At 46.5% G+C, this 16,007-nt stretch overlaps 1 protein-coding gene across 2 annotated transcripts in view; it reads right to left on the minus strand.

Moving 5' to 3' along the window:
* Nucleotides 1–1,417: 1,417 nt before the first annotated feature.
* Nucleotides 1,418–16,007, minus strand: part of LOC142905032 (dolichyl-diphosphooligosaccharide--protein glycosyltransferase subunit STT3B) — a 65,494-nt gene continuing 50,904 nt past the window's right edge. For both annotated transcript variants that reach the window (XM_076051492.1, XM_076051493.1), the window contains exons 8-16: nucleotides 14,797–14,845; nucleotides 14,008–14,162; nucleotides 11,750–11,961; nucleotides 10,208–10,395; nucleotides 9,197–9,368; nucleotides 8,297–8,470; nucleotides 7,735–7,848; nucleotides 5,923–6,129; nucleotides 1,418–4,125 (exon numbers count right to left, since the gene is read on the minus strand). In XM_076051492.1, the coding sequence (XP_075907607.1) occupies nucleotides 4,051–4,125; nucleotides 5,923–6,129; nucleotides 7,735–7,848; nucleotides 8,297–8,470; nucleotides 9,197–9,368; nucleotides 10,208–10,395; nucleotides 11,750–11,961; nucleotides 14,008–14,162; nucleotides 14,797–14,845 (1,346 nt within the window). In that variant the 3' untranslated portion in view covers nucleotides 1,418–4,050. The remainder of the gene's footprint in view (nucleotides 4,126–5,922; nucleotides 6,130–7,734; nucleotides 7,849–8,296; nucleotides 8,471–9,196; nucleotides 9,369–10,207; nucleotides 10,396–11,749; nucleotides 11,962–14,007; nucleotides 14,163–14,796; nucleotides 14,846–16,007) is intronic.

Consider the following 16,007-nt stretch of genomic DNA (forward strand, 5'->3'; position numbering starts at 1 on the left):
GCCGTGTCTCCTTTATGACCTCAAGTCAACATTCAAGTCAAAGATGACTTATAAAAATCTCCTAAACACTCTGATGATCCACTGACTAATAAACCAATGCTGTTTTCTCACTTGAAGTCAAGAAAAGCCCCCTGCCTTAACTGTCGGTTCCTGCAATTTTATTCTACTTTTTTTTTTCTTTTTAAATGGATGACCAAATATTTCTGGTGATTCACCAGTCACCATTTTCTTCAAAGGCTATACTCTAGTCGTTTTTCCATTTTGAGTCATTCTGAGATTTTGCATTCTGTCACTCGTTTTCATGCTAAATTATGATAGAACAGTCATTTCAGCGAGAGTCCAGGTTTGTGTGCGCAGGCCACCGTTCACTGGCAGTTTGGGGAGGGAGGGTTAGCGGTTGAGCGCTGCAATTTAAAATCTGACCACTAGATGGAAGAATTTTACAGTGTGTGGCAGAAATGTATTCACTGTACCTTTAAGATAGTTTGAGGCAAGATGTATCTGACACCAGTCAGTTTTTACGGGACTGGACAATGAAATGAACGTGAGTGAGGAGCTACTTCACCTCAAGAGGAAGACGTGTTTGTTCCTTCACTTTTCCAGTGGAATCATGTCAGTGATTTTGAGAAAAAAAAAATATATATATTTCTCTATTTCTTTTTCCATGATTTTGAATTATGTATCATTCCATGAGCCATGGTGGATCGTACTAACCCAAAGGGCGGCGGTAAAGCTACAATTGCATCTAGAAGAAGAAGAAGAAGGAGAAGAAGAAGAAGAAGAGCAAGTTCTGAACTTTTAAGTGTTTTTGTCCCAGCAAAAACAAAACAAAACAAACTGTAGTATGGTGCTTTTCATTTTTTGCCCCCTGAAAAAAGCAAAAAGCTAGTATAATCTTAAAATGTCCAGCCTGAGACAGTGTGGTATGACTGTTCTATAATAATTTAGTATGAAAAACAATCAATGCACAAAGTGATGTCTTTTTTTTCAGCGCAAACTGGCTGAAACTGACTGTTCTATGATGAGTTAGCATGAAAAAGAGTGACAGAATGCAATCTCAACACCTCAAGCATTAAAAAGGTGGCTAGAGCGAAAAATGTTAACATGGGCAAAAACCGTAAAGGCCAGAACTGGTTAATTTTTTTTTTTTTTTTTTTTAATTATTATTGTTAATTCTTCATCTTTCAATATTCTCCTAACAACGATCTCTCTCCTCATTTAATATTGCCCGATGAGTCCTGCATTCGTACAACACTGGAGACTGCATATCTTCATACAAAAGCTACTGCTGCCACCAAGTGGTTTGTTTACTCAAAAAGCCTTGATTAAAAAAAAATACACTAAATACGCTGTAAAACAATAACGCTGCACGATGATGAGACCGACGATGAATCAATAAAAACAACAGGGTCCAAGGTGATGATTTAGGTGTATATTTCAAGATGATTGAACAGAACCTCGTAAAAAAAAAAGCAAGAAAAATAAATGTAAATTCTAAATTTCAAGAAGGGATTCATTTCATTGAACATAAATGTGGGATCAAACGGCACTGAGCAGCCAGGAAATCCTTCAGGCAGGAGCTGTACCGGAGTGACACAACAACAGCAAAACAAAAAAAAAAAGTAGGGAAAAACAAAACACAATCGGTCAAACAAACTGCACAACACATTAAGGCTTCATCTGACATTTCCCTCCTCTGCTGACAATGAGATTCCAGAGGACACCACACAGTTTCAGGATTTGTTGCAACTTAATGTAACCTCGGGTCGTGACCTCCTCCATTATATAGATGATTAACGCAGAAAATAACGATACGATATGAGAAATCGACCAACAAAAGAGCAACAAAAAACAAAAATGAGTAGGTCTCAGAAAACTGTGATACTGAGATTTGACAACGGGCCACAGACGCATGATGTGTTCATCTTTTGATGTGTCACTTGTTTGATTGGAAGGAAAAAACAGTACAAAATAAAAAGAAACAGCGCATGAGAGGAAGAGAAGCTCGTGGAGGTGTCTAAGGAAAGAAAAGAGGAAGAGGAGAGCAGTGCCTGTCGAAAACACATCAAAGCTGTGTCCCAACTCTGCTGCAAGGACCAAAAAAATGCCTCGGCCGAAACAATTAGGAAAAAAAAAACAGTGAGGAATTTAATCACCGACTATTAATCATCGTCAATTTGTCACACTTGTTGCAAGCAAGTCACAGCTTTCATTATTTTCCATGCAAACAGTTCTGAGCTTCAGATGTTCAGCTACCCAATCACGTTGCTTTTTGTTTTTGTTTTGTTTTTTAACTACAAAATCATATTAGCCATAATGTGTCTCACCACTAAGATTCGCAACTATTTTAGGGATGTTGCCTGATTTGGACATTTTACATTTTCAATGACTCCACTGAAAATTTGACTCACTGTGAAAAACTTAACGATCCCAGTTCTACTATTACCTCAAAAATTTTAAATCCTACAAATTTAAATTTCATAAATCAGTGATTAGAGATGAGTTTTGGTACCCAACAAGGAAGAAAAACATTAACAGGACTCAACTGCAGCATAATTACCATTATTATTATTGTTATTAATAAGTTCTACACTTTTAATAAAGGACACAATCACTTTTCCTTCAAAGCTTGTAGTTTGCAGTTTGGAATTAGGACACAGCTCAAACATAGTCTAAATACAACTAGTAGTGCACCGGGAGCACGCGGCTCTCCAAAGCTCGCCAGTTTTAAGCGCCATGGTTCCAGGCGTCAGGAAGCCCCGCCCACTGCATCCATATGGGCAAAAAAAACAAAGCCAGCAGGGAGAAACAGCGGCGGGAGGACGCCGGCCCGCGATGAGGCACTAGGCTTTTAACGCTGAACAGCAGAGCGCCCTCTGCAACGAGGGAGGCCTCATGTATAAACACTACTACTGTTTTTTCCATCTCCCCTTGAGCACAAATCTGCTCTGCTCGCTCCCGCCCTCGAATAAACCCCCCAACCACTGCAATTGTACAATCTTGGTAATTCCATGAAAAAAAGAGGAAGGGGCTGCGTGAACGTTGTAAAAATTCACATTCATCCTTGGAACTAAACCTCCAGCCCCGCTGTTTTCTTGTACAGAATTATTGCATTCACTGATCTATTTCATTTTATAGAACAAAAGCTGAAAAAAAAGAAATAGAAATGGAAAACTGTGTTTAAAAAATAAAATAAAAAACTCCACGCACGCAAACGCACACACAAAAGACAAACCCAATATATTATCATCCTTTTAGACATTTTCTTTACATAACTTATGTACATGTTAGGCCAAATATTTTTCTGAAAGGATTTGTTAAAAAAAAACCAACAACAACAAAAAATAAAGAAAAAACAACCCACCAAAAGGTGTTTGGGGAGCCAGGCAGACACAGAGGAGATGCCAACGATGATTTAAAGTCAACAGAAAGGAAACGTCTGATATCTGAGATCAGCTGTGCCTCGACGGTGACGTTCCTCCATACCGCATACCGTCCGACTGTACACGAGTCAGGAACAGGAAGTCCTCAGCTTGAACTTCCGCTCTTCCCCTCAACTCACTAATGAGTTCACACATGTGCCATGGAGCAAGGTCAGTGGGTCTTTGGTGCAAATCTTCTCTCCTCCTCCTCCTCCTCCTCCTCCACACTTGTTCATTAAAGTACCACAAATTCCCCGACGCAGTAGACAGCCCTATAACCTTGTCACACATTCAAGTACAAAGTAAAAAAAGAAAAACATAAAGAAAGAAAACACAAGAAAATAAGAAAAAGTGTAAAATAAAGGACATCCTCAGAATAAATCAGTTCTGGGACATTTCCATGTCCTTGACACACGGGGGCGCCTCTCATCACAAGGCCCTGAGACCAAAAGCCAGATTAATGGCGCCTGTGTTGCTGTTGTTTATGTTGTTGTTCTTCTTCATCTTCATCTTCATCTTCATCTTCATCTTCATCTTCAACGTCATCATCATCATCATCATCATCATCATCGTTTGCTCCAGGTTCCTTTGCACTTGTTGGTTTTCCAAGAAGCGTTTGTCACCATTGTTACTTTTTCTGCAGTTTCTTGCCCTTCTTCAGGACCAGCTTGTTTTTGATGTGTCCTCGCTTCCTCTTGGCCGTCTGCACACACATAAAGAGACACAGAGAGGCGGAGGAAAGGTCACACTTAGGCGTGGGCAAACTACGGCCTGGGGACCATATGCAGCCCGTTTTTAATCCTGCCCGCCGAACTTGAAGCAATAATATTAATCGTAAGAAAGTCATAAAATAGTTGTATTTCATCACTTTTTTAACAATGTTTTAATAGTCATTTCAATAAAGAGTTTAATAGGGCAGAGCTTCAAAGACACAGATTTTGTTGGAATACTTTTGGCTTTACAGGAAAGTTAATGTTTTCTACACATCTCATTTTGTTCTCCTATGAAGTGGGTCACCAAAACACTCCATCCATCTGCTGCTGCTCAAATTCAAGAACCCAGTGTGGCCCCACCAGTCAAACTCATGCTAATGAAATGAGTTTCCATTCAGCCTGTTTGGCTGGTGTTTTTTTTAGATGTGGGGTCTTTAAAAACCCAGATGTAACAACACGGAAAAAACACAAAGATGGCAAAAAGGATGTGAGGCAGAACCGCGGGAAGCGTTGATCAGACTGGGCGAGAGGCGGGAGAGCAGATCTCGTCCTTATCGTGGATTCCAGAAAGACGAGGCAGTCTGGGAATAAACTCTCCTGCAAAGCAGCGGTGCTGAAACAGCGGTTGACTCCCTGACAGAGGAACTGAGTTTTACGATGAACAATCCACGCATTTGCAAATTTGAATGAATGAAGAAGATTCTAAAGACCACAATGGCTCTGGCGGGAAAAAAATAATCATTTGTAATATGCACTCTTACACTCTTACTTTGAGAAGCAGTTAAAGAAGAGCCAGGTGGAGTAGACCAACCTGAACATCAACAGTTTCTTCCCACTGGCACAGTGACCAGAGAACCCTGACACGCAGTGTGGACGCTGCTCCACAGTGACACAGCAGCCGAGCCTGAAGGGCTTCCACAGTCTTCCTCATTTGTTGATTTCTGCTGCCGTGCTGCTGTAAACTACACTAACTGAATTAGTGCCTTCCTATTTTTCTTCTCTTTGGGCAGCAATTTCTTTTTTTTTTGCAGTTATCTGCAGATTGACAAACTAGCTGACAGGATGGTGTTCATGGCTTCAGCTTGCAGGGATTAACCTCTCCCAGGTGTGTACGGCACCGCCACGCTGAGGCATCATCACACACTTTACAGCCCTTTTCATTTCTTTGTGTTTACATGACGTTTTATTCTTGATTGCCGGGTTGCCCGGAACCGAGCTTTGTTCCATTATTTGCAGAGAAAAGCTTGGAGGGAAGGATAAGGAAGAGGAATAATCATAATGATGCTGAGAATAGAGTCAGAATTGTCAATACTGGCAGGGTTTTGGATTAAGAACATAAATAAAAAACTGATAGTGACGTTAATTCAGACACAAACATTAGGAAAGCTCTGATGGAGCTCAGGCATGTGCAACGTTCCAGCAGCCCAAAAGATTAAAAACATCTAGTTTGACAAATAGGCTTATTTGGTTTAAAAAAAACCCAACAAATTAAATTGGCCTATTTTGAAAATGGTTAAATCTAAATAAGAGCGGCGGCAGACTTGGACTGGAGAGGAGGATTAAGTGTCTGGCGCACAAGTGAGTGTTTGTTTACGACGCTGGTGGAGAGCCGAGTCTCTCCTGCTGTTGACAGAGAGTCGGACTCCCGGCGCCGGTCGAAGCCGTTCGCTCTGATGAAGCCCAGCAGCGTCTCTCTCTCTCTCTCCCTCTCTTTGTCTCTCTCTCCCTGGGGTGACTTTGCTTCGGCCCTGCTGCTCACGCGCTGATGACGGCTGATGTGCTCTTACCTTCCTGGACGTGTACTTCTGCTTGGGCGCCACGCTGCGAGGCTTGTGGTCCAGCGGCTCCCGGTTGTCCAGGTGCTTCACCTTGTAGATCCTCACCAGCCAGTGCTCCGAGGTGAATGCCTCCTCCAGGTGCTTGAACTTGATGTCCTTGTTGCCGATCTCGGCGTTGCGGGTGCGGTCGAACCCCGGCGGCGTCCGGAAGTCCAGCTGGAACAGAGAGGGAAGACGATCCTTCAGCACGGAGGAGCAGCTGGTTGCGTTTGAAGGTCGAGAAAAAAGGAAGAATCGAAGTGCTTGTCTATTTTTGGAAGGTAGAAGTTAGAGGTTAAAGTTAGAAGTTGAATTCGATTTCCAAGTAGAATTGGATTTGACTTCTCTTGAGAAGAACCAATTCAGCGTTTTCCAACAATCTGACCTGAGATCCAACTGCAGTTCTAGAAACCAGCCTGCTGTGATGTCACAAAGGGCACGACACCTCACAAATGCCCCTTCCAGGTAATTGACAAAGCTCCACTTGCCACCTTCCCCTTCCCAAACATGTGGAAGGTCCAACAAAGCAGTGGTTTCAGCCGACGGCTGCAAACAGCGGGCTAAGTAAGAAGCTTAATGCGGAGCTATGGAGTTCAGTTGACTGTGCTCTGCTGGATGCCGGCTGCTCTGTGTCAGCAGTTGAAGGAGACCGACGCAATGTGACGAGCCGCCTCACAAAGGCATCTAATCACAGAAATGACAAAAGCAGGAGCACAGCAGCCTCACTGCACTGACTAACAGCAGCACTGTGAGAGCAGAAACTCCTCCACTTCCCCCCACCCCCCGCGTCCTTCACGCAGTCTATTTGCCCTTGTCGGCTTCGTTCTCCGCACGTTCTCCATCCTCCCTTTATTCTGGGCTCCCCGGCAGATCACGCTCGCTCTTACACACCAGAGCCGTGTACGAGTACAGCAGCTCGGCGTGACGTGGACGCCTCGAGGGCTGCCGGCTTCAGATGACGCTTCGCGCCGGGCGAGGAGTTTAATTGTAATCCGTCACGACCGTTTAGCTTCCGGGTTCGTATTTATTAAAGCCGAGCCGCCGGGTTTCCCCCCCTCCCCCCTCCTCCCTTTTTTGTTGAGATCAGAACTGTTTGGTTTACCCACTTTGAGTCCCCGCATGCATTATTCATTTAGAGTAATATCCACAAACGGCTCTCTAATATTCCGTCTGAGTCACCCAACTTTTTTTCCCCTCCCCCCGATGTCCTCCGAGGCTCCGTTTCACCTTGTTACTTCCTGCTGCCAGAACTACGCCAGCCAGCGTCGCTCCAACTCGCTTCCCCTTGCCGTCCATCACCTCCCGCTAGCTTCACTCCTCTTGTCTCCTCCGCTAACTCTCCCGTTAAACTACACGGGGCAGCGGCTCTTGCCGGACGCTGGCCACAGCAGAGACTATATAGGAGCTCCCGCGGGGGATTTTCTTTTCTCCCCTCTGTGAAAAACCCTCCATCCGCTGGCAGCTCTGCCTTTGAGATGCAGCAGCAACAGCAGCAGAAGGTTTTGCAGCCTTTGCTGAGTGCAGCTGCTCGTTACTGTTCTGATCCCTGGCTCAGAGCTCGAACATCTAATTTGTAGCCGCTAATGGGATCATAACCCACCCTCGACCGCTTCTCTTTAAATTCCGGGCAAGACTCACTGAGTTGCCCGGGGTCCACACCTGCAGATGGAATAAAGGCCCTGCGGAGACGGGGCGCAATGTTCTGCTGGAGGCTGCCTGAGTCCGTCAGTTAGTGAGGAGCACAAAGAGTTTCTCATTTTTCCCTGCCGCGTCTCTCCTCACCTGCATCTCTCCAAAGCGATAGTAGGACATCTTGTACATGAGGCAGTTGAGCAGAGTCGGCGAGCCGGCCTTGTCCACTCTGAACTCTCCCTGAGGGGTGAAATAGTCACTCTCCTGGAACACACACACACACACACACACACACACACACACACACACACACACACACACACACACACACACACACACACACACACACACACACACACACACACACACACAATGAATGATGAGACTGAGACAAGTTTTCAAAACAGGTGCTTTGTTCGACTTCTTAAGTGCAGGAAAACATCTAAATGTGTTTTTTTATTGAGCGGCTGCTACTTCTAGTTACGTGCTGTGCAGCCTCCATCAGACAAAAAAAAAAAAAGGAAACAAAAAAACCCTCTCGCAGGAACTCGGAAGGTTTCTGGTCTGCTATTTTCTCCCATTAAAATACGGAGACGGCGTTTGGGATGCAAGGCTGCAGCTCCCCGGCGTCGCGACTGAGAGAAAGTGGAATAAATGGCGCCGGCGTCCCCCGAGCGCGCCAGAGGCTAAGCGGCGAGGTTCCCGCGCTCACCCTGATGTCTTTGGGGTGCTCTCCCTCGGCGATCCGCACCATCCACAGGAACTTGTTGATGTCGTCTCCCGAGTAGCCGATCACTCCGCCGAAGATGATCAGGACGTAGTCGACGTCCAGGGAGCGCATGATCTCGTAGGCGGCGCTCTCGTTGGACGACATGGCTTTGCCAACCTAGGAAGAAAAAACAAAAAACAAAATAAAAAATAAAATCAAGAATTTATCGATACGAAAGCAAGTGAAACAAGACCAGATGATTCAATGTGTGGCGAGAGAAAAAGAAAGAAAAGAATAAGGAGTTATTCAACAAAGAGCCATCTTGCAGCCGCAGTAATTACATCCCAGGTGGACCAGTGCCGAGGGGAGAGCGGTGAGTCTGCAGAGCTGCTTCAGGAGGCAAAAAAAGCTGAAGGAATTAAAAGACAACAAATATTCCTCCGTGTGTGGCAAGGACATACATCAAACCCACAGAGCCTGCCAGCAACTCACTGGAATCCCCTGCAGTGGCGGATTGACGGGAAGAACTTTGAACTATTCTGGTAGAATTGGGCTCCACAGGGTTGGGTCAACTTACAATAATTTTTATTGTACTATAGTTGGATAATGGAATATTATGTCATACATTCTAATGTGTGTTTTTATTGATCCACAGGGGGACTAACAATGCTAATTAGCTTTATGCTAGAATTGGCAACGTTTACATTTTTTGTATAAATGTCTATTAATGTATGTTGTCCCTCTTTATCAAATAAAATAATGTCATCTAATCTAATCAAATGCGATGATGATGGGAGCTGCTGGGGGTGCAAGCATGATACAAAAAAACACAAAAGAGAGAGCGGAGAAATGTGGAGAAAAGCTGAGGTGAGAGTGAAGACGGCAGACTGAGCGGCGGCTCACCAGCGCGATGTGGCTGTTGTTCCAGGTGTTGTTGTCCACCAGCGTGGTCCTGTTGGCCATGCCGGCGATCTGGTAGCCGTAGTCCCACCACGACATGACGCGAGCGTGCTCGTCGGTGTTCTGCCTCAGCCAATAGTAGGCCTCCCTGAAGTCATCCAGGATGTTCCGCGTCCTGGCAGCCAGGAGGAAAGAGGGGGGAAAAAATAAATAATACAACAAGAAAATAAAGAATGAGGTTGACAGGTAACGCCGCTGACAGCCGTACGGGCTCGTGGGAGCGCCCGTATTAATTTTTCAGCTCGGGCTTCGGCTCTGGAGGGCAACAAGAGCCGAAAATAGAGCGGCGCGACCGACGCGTGCAAATGGAAGCATAGAAGACGCCTCCCACTTCCAGCGCCAGTGTCCTAAATTTACCTTGAGGAGAGAGGAGAGAACATAAAGCCAGGCAGCCAATTAACTGTAGGAGTGGTAATCATGTTATGCCTGTGCATGCAGGCATGTGTGTGTGTGGATTTTTCCAAGAGAGGTGGGGGGTGGGTAGGGGGGCAGAGTGACAGCGACGCTGCTCCCTGCAGGAAGGCTAAAGCGTTGTCTTAGAAGAGCCGAGTGATTACTAATTAATGCATGAGTGCCATTTAGTCTGGCCTTTAATATTTCCTCCCTCAATGCTTGGAGAGAATAATGGCATAAGGGGTGGGGGGCGCCGGGAGACCAATACATCAGGAGAGAGGGAATTCAGCGACGGCCCTCAGCAACCTAGAAACGACTAAGTTAAGGAATCATTTTTGCATTTAAGGGAGTCAATATTTCCGCTAAAAAAAACTCTCATGAAATAAACATGTTTCCTCCGCTTTGCCAGGGTTTTTTTCCCCCCTCCCTTGCATACGTGCCTCGCATGCATTTGCATTTGCATGCGAGGCGGAGTGAGTGAGTGAGTGAGTGAGCCGCCCTCCTGTGTTCAGCTCGACTCCCTCTCAGGTATTTTCCGGCTGAAGCGTGAGGTGGTGGTACCCGTCGTGGTTGTAGGAGGCGAGCACCACGCTGGGGCTGGAGTAGGCGTTGCTGGTGACCCAGGTGCAGTGGACGGCGAACATCATCAGCAGCATCAGCATCAGCATGGTGACGATGGACTTGATGTTGGGGCCCAGGCCCTCCTCGGCCTTCTCCTGCTCTGACACGTGCTTGCGCACCTTTCCAGCCTGCAGGGGGAGACAAACGTCACCGGTCAGGCTGCCGTCTGTTCAGGTGGAGGAATTACAAATTGAAATTAAATACTACATGGATTATGAACTGATTTGTTGATGACTGATTGTGCAGCTGAGAAATTGAATTTCCCTCTGGATAAATAAAGTACTTATCTGTCTGTCTGTCTACTAAAGGAGAAAAGTATCACAGAGTAATCTAAAGTTGCTTTTAAAGTTGCATGTTGACAACCTGCAGTGGAGGAAATCTGCACCAATCAACAGTTTCCCTCTGCACAACCGCCAGTTATTCACTTTTACTCTGACATTTATGGTTGTTTTATATGAAACACAAATCCTTTGCCTCCTTTTCCAGCAGTGTACGTGGCACAGACAATGCGCTTTGAGCATCACTTTCTGCACGGTGTCGCTGAAACGACGGCAGCGGTTTTGCGATGAGTCATTTTGTTCACCTGTGACTACTCAATTTACAGATCGTCTTAAAACGCAGCAAAAGAAGAAAGTCCAAACTGGTGCGGCTGGACTGAAGGCACCGCGAGTGAAAATCCTCCGCTTGGCTCGGCTTGAACATATAAGTCAGAAGGCAAATGTTTACAAGACCGATGAGGATGAAATGTGAGGCGGCGAGAAGAGAGGAAGTGCGACTGGCAGGTGACCTGGAAGAGAAACTGCCACAGTGTGCTTTTGCCAGCTGACAGCAGCCAGGATCTAATTTCGCTTCCTCCGCAGCGAGACGGCTAAAAAATTATGGCAGCGGCATCAAACGGCTGCAGCGGCTGAATCAGAGCTGAATCACAGTTTATGCAAAACAGGCGGGAAAAACCGGCGGGCAGCGAAGCAGAAAAAAACGATTTGACTGATAAATACATAAATACAAACGGCGAGGAGGAAACTGCAAAATATTCCAGAAAAACTGCATCCAAGCTTTTGCCCTGATTCCTTTTGATGGGTGAGATCACACGTCTGCATACGTCTGCATACGTCATCTTTTCAACTTTTATGTTTAATAGTTAACGATGCCCCCAAAACAGCATGTTTAGCCCTCTGTTTGCAGCCTCCAGCTGAAAGAGTCGCTTTGTTCGACCTTCTCTGCGGTTGGAAGACGGCTGGAGGTTTTGTCACTGACATGGGAGAGGTGCCAGTGCCATTTATGACATCATAAAGCACTTACACCCACTATGAATAAATAAGTCAATGAATCATGAATGAATCAATGATTTTTTTCTTCGTTCCAGGGAGCTGAATGGCAGGAAGCACATATTGGTTGTAAACGCTGCTCAAGTGAAGTTTGCACAACACTGGACTTTCTGAGTGAATCAAAATCCCCCCCCCCTTGCTGCTGTGAACCGACCTTGTCGTAAAGGTTCCCGGAGCTCTTCTTGTCGTCCTCGTCGCTGCTGTCCTCGGCGGGCGGCCTCTCCCTCTTGGTGTCGTCGCCCATGTAGTGCTCGAAGACGCTGGAGAAGGCCACGGCGGACAGCATGCACACCACCGGCGTCAGCGTCAGCATCAGGCGGACCATCACTCCGGCAAAGTAGACGGCGCTGATGGCATACAGCGCCACTGCAGGACAAAGAAGAAGCCAAACCCCAGCCAATGAGAGGAGGGGCGGAGAAGAGCACTGCTGGGTCGGATATCGCAAAAGGAAACGGAACGTCCGGGCACTTGGACTGGCACGACTCCCGGTCAGGCCACCAGAAGCCAGGATGGCGGCCCATTCATTTCAATGAAGTTGTTCACCCAGCGCATACGCCGAAAAAGTTCTTGACTTCCACATTAGTGTCAATTCCCATCATGCCTCTCTAACTCACATGGTCTATTTGGCCAATCAGAACGCTTCTGGAGAATGTCACTAACAGACACGTCAGGACACAGCAGCACATCGGTCACGCTGGGAATAAACTCTTTTCTGGTGATTTTATGGCCTTTATCAACGACTAAATGACCATGACTGAAAAATCTACAACAGGAAGATTTGATGCAGTCGTCCTGTCAGCCATAATAAAAATGCGGTCTATAGGAAAAATTCTCATTGGGCCCATGGGACTTTTTTTGCGGCAGTACCTTGACGGAACTGCCCTCAACTGGGAAAAGTTGCTGCACCGCTATATTGCCAGTCCGGTATCCAGTTCTAATGATACATCCATGCTCCCGGTCCATGTTTTCTTTGAGTTTTGTCATTTTGTCAGCAGTCACACGCAGCAGTAAACTTACAGCGCCACAGAAGGCCTGGCATGGGTACTGCAGCGTTTTTAATTTTTGTTTAAGCACAGATATTTTTGGAGATGGCTTTGTCTAAATTCATTTTTTTTTTAACGACAATTTGTTTAACCAATCCTTTTAGAATAGAATGGAATAAACTTCAGTAATCCCCCAAGGGGGGATTTGTGGTGTTACAGCAGCAGTGGATATAGAAGACAGTAACAGTTATGCGTGCCAATAGAAGCTGCTATATCAGCAATAAATCAGTCAACAAAGATAAAAACCTATGTGCAATTTAAAGTGCTTGGGCTTTGTGTGTGAGTGCGCGCATTCTGACAATTTAATTTAAAATGTATTTATCTTTTATTTTTTAAAATGATCGGTTTAAAAAAAGACATACCGTCTTGGTGTGTAAGGGTCCTAAAGCTCAGGTGAGAGGAACGACCGAGCGTGTGATTGAAAAGCAGAGGACATAAAATGGGAGCGGAGAGCGCGAGGGAGACATTAAAAAAACATGAAGGTGAGTGCGGAGGCGAGTCGTTGGAACACTGCAGAATAATCAGTCTGCGACGGCAGAGCGCAAATCAAATTCTGAGCGTCTGCCATCCGTCCGTCCTTGAGAGGCGCCAACAGGTGTGTCACTAATCAGAGGCTCGCAGTCCGGCGGCGGCGGCACTCGTCTCTGGTGGATGTAAAAGCAGAGTTTGTTTTCTTTATCCCAGCAGCTCGGCTATGCCGGGGGGTTGGCGCAGGGCGGGAAAGACGAGGAGTCGCAGCGGCGTTGCTCTGCGCTCCGTCAACGGGTATAATAGTGGTGGGTCGTCAACGCCAGCGGCTATTCAAACAAATCGTCCCCCAGTGAATGTCGCTAAGAAAACCGTGCGACCACAGAAATGCCGCCGGCATGCGCAGCCTCGTTAAAGCCCACTGCCTTCTTTATATTTGCCATAAGAACCGGCGAGCTAGAGAAATTAGTGACAAAAGGACAAGAGAATTATTTTCACTCTTTAGCTCAACTACTGTGACTTGCAGGGCGCAAACCACGAAGGGGAGGCATCTTTGCCATTGACCTCCTTCTCTAGTCTTTTATTCCATTTGCCACTTAACACTGGAGCCTCTTTGTTTTCAAAAAAATGTTGGTAGTGAAAGGTCTGGCCATATTTATATTAATCATGATTGAGTGATTAAAAGAAAATTAGTCAAATTTGTGGTTCTTTCAACTTTGCCCGGCCAGAGCGCCAACAGCTTTTATCTCGAGAACTCATCTTTGAAATGATGATAATTAGCAGAACGGGTGGTTATTGAAAAAACAAAACAAAACTTTACCCCGTCAATGGGTTGAAATGCTTGTGAAGCGATTAAAGAAACGGGAATCAATGACGACGACGATGCCGAGGCGCCGCTCACCGAACACTCGCTCGTCGTTGATGTTCTTGATGCAGAACCATAGGCCTGCCGGGAAGGTGCACACCAGGATGTGGAGGTCGAAGAAGAAGGAGACCCAGGTGGTTGGCTGGTGCTCAGACACGGACGCTATGATGGGGATGTGGATCTTGGCGTAGCTGCAAAAGAAATGAAAGAAGAAAAAATAAAACAGACAGAAAGTGAGGAGGAGGAGGAGGAGGAGGAGGAGGAGGGAGACGGGATGTAAAGTCATGTTGGGAGCGTTGTGGACAAATTATACATCAGATCCTCCTGATTAACTCCTGAATAATGAAGAGAAAGGAGATATATCAGCTTCTCAGCCTGACTGCGATAACGCCAGACCAAATTCGCCCCCCCCCCATCCCTCATCAGCTCTCACGCAACACATTTGTAATACTTCCCTCTAAATTATTCCGTGATCACAGCTGAGAAAACGGAGAAAACACGGCACATGAAGGAAATTATCATTATCCGCCTCCAGAGGACGCCGAGGCGAAAAGCCTTCTTCCGCACCGCTGCCGTCAGCAGGCGGAGGGGCGGATTGATAGCGGCCCCGCCGCATTGCCAAGCACGCGGCGGCGCGTTAAGGAGGCAGGCAGGCAGAGTCTGCAGCCGCTCCCTCCGCTCCTCCTGCAGCGCGGCTCAGGGGGCCGGCGCTGGGAGTCTGCCCGTGAAAACGGCCCACACGTGCTCCATTAAGCAGGATCTCCATGGATGGTGAGAGCGCGCGCGTGCGTGTGTGTGTGTGTGTGTGTGTATGGGGGTTCTTACCCGGTGTCCCAGAGAGAGTAGAAACGACCACTCCACGGAGCGATGTATCCTGGAGGAGGAAGAGACAATCAATAGCAGCATCCAACTACCGAAGCGTAATCACATCATTTTAAGAAGGCAGAGGTTACTGCAGGTCGGCTCGTGGAAACCGAACCGAGTTGCTTTGAATTAAGGGGTGGGAAAGCAAACGGCGTCTGACCTGGAGGCGTTTTAGAAAATGTGGAGCAAAGACTGCCAGAGGGCCGAGATGGACTAAACCTCACGTGCGCTAATGTGCATTTTTATTTTCTCTCCTCTCCGAAGGCCTCGGAAAAACTTTTTGATACGACTTATTTCTCCGCCCATAAATATTCATCAGGGGAGAACAACCAACGGGAGGGAGAGATCACGCTTAGCAAAACTCACAGTTTTGCAGTCCAACGTGGACGTTTCAACGCTTTACAAACAACAACTGCTCCGTCAAAATGTTTTGCACATAGAAAGACGCCATATAGAGATCACTTCCTGCGTCTCCCTCACTACCAGAGCCGCTTGGTTCGACGGAACATGCATCAAATATAAACAGTTTTCTGCCCAAGGGTAAAAAAAAAAAAAAGAAGGAAAAAAGAGAAAGTGTGTCAAATGTTGCAAATATATTCAATTGCTGCCACTTTATTACTGGAATTGGCTTGTTTACAAATGTAACCAAAACCATTTAAGCTGCAAATAAGGCCACACAGGGCATTTCCTGCGAGCATGCAAATGTCTTATTTTGGCGGGGCTTTGATGTCAAACGCGTTCACGCTCGCCTAGAGCCAGCCGAAGCGGCGTGCACGTGCGCGCACACACACACAGCTCCCAGCGAAGGCGTTAAGCCTCACATCTAGAATTCCGAGACACTCGCCGCCGACATATAGCAGGCGCTGTGTCCTTTTCACGCTGCTCCAGTCTTCTGCCTGGTGGATTTATGAAAGACAAATAAACTCCGCCGCCGCCACCGCTGTCGTGAAGAAGCGGCCTTTTATTAAAGTGAGCAGCTGCTTCGCCAGGCGAGAGACGGACGTGGAGAGCGAGTGGAAACTTAGACGACAGCGGTATACTGAGAGGTGATTTAAAGAATGACAATGATGTCGGGCGATCGATACTTGGCTCAGCGCTCGAGACGCGGAGGGAAAAAAAGTGTTGGCTGCTCCGTGTCGGAGAGCCTTTGGAGATGAAAAAGTCTCTGAGAG

This window comes from Nelusetta ayraudi, unplaced genomic scaffold (genome assembly GCF_046127955.1).
Source record: "Nelusetta ayraudi isolate G7.1 ecotype Tasmania unplaced genomic scaffold, CSIRO-AGI_Nayr_v1 ptg000135l, whole genome shotgun sequence".
NCBI classification, from domain to species: domain Eukaryota; kingdom Metazoa; phylum Chordata; class Actinopteri; order Tetraodontiformes; family Monacanthidae; genus Nelusetta; species Nelusetta ayraudi.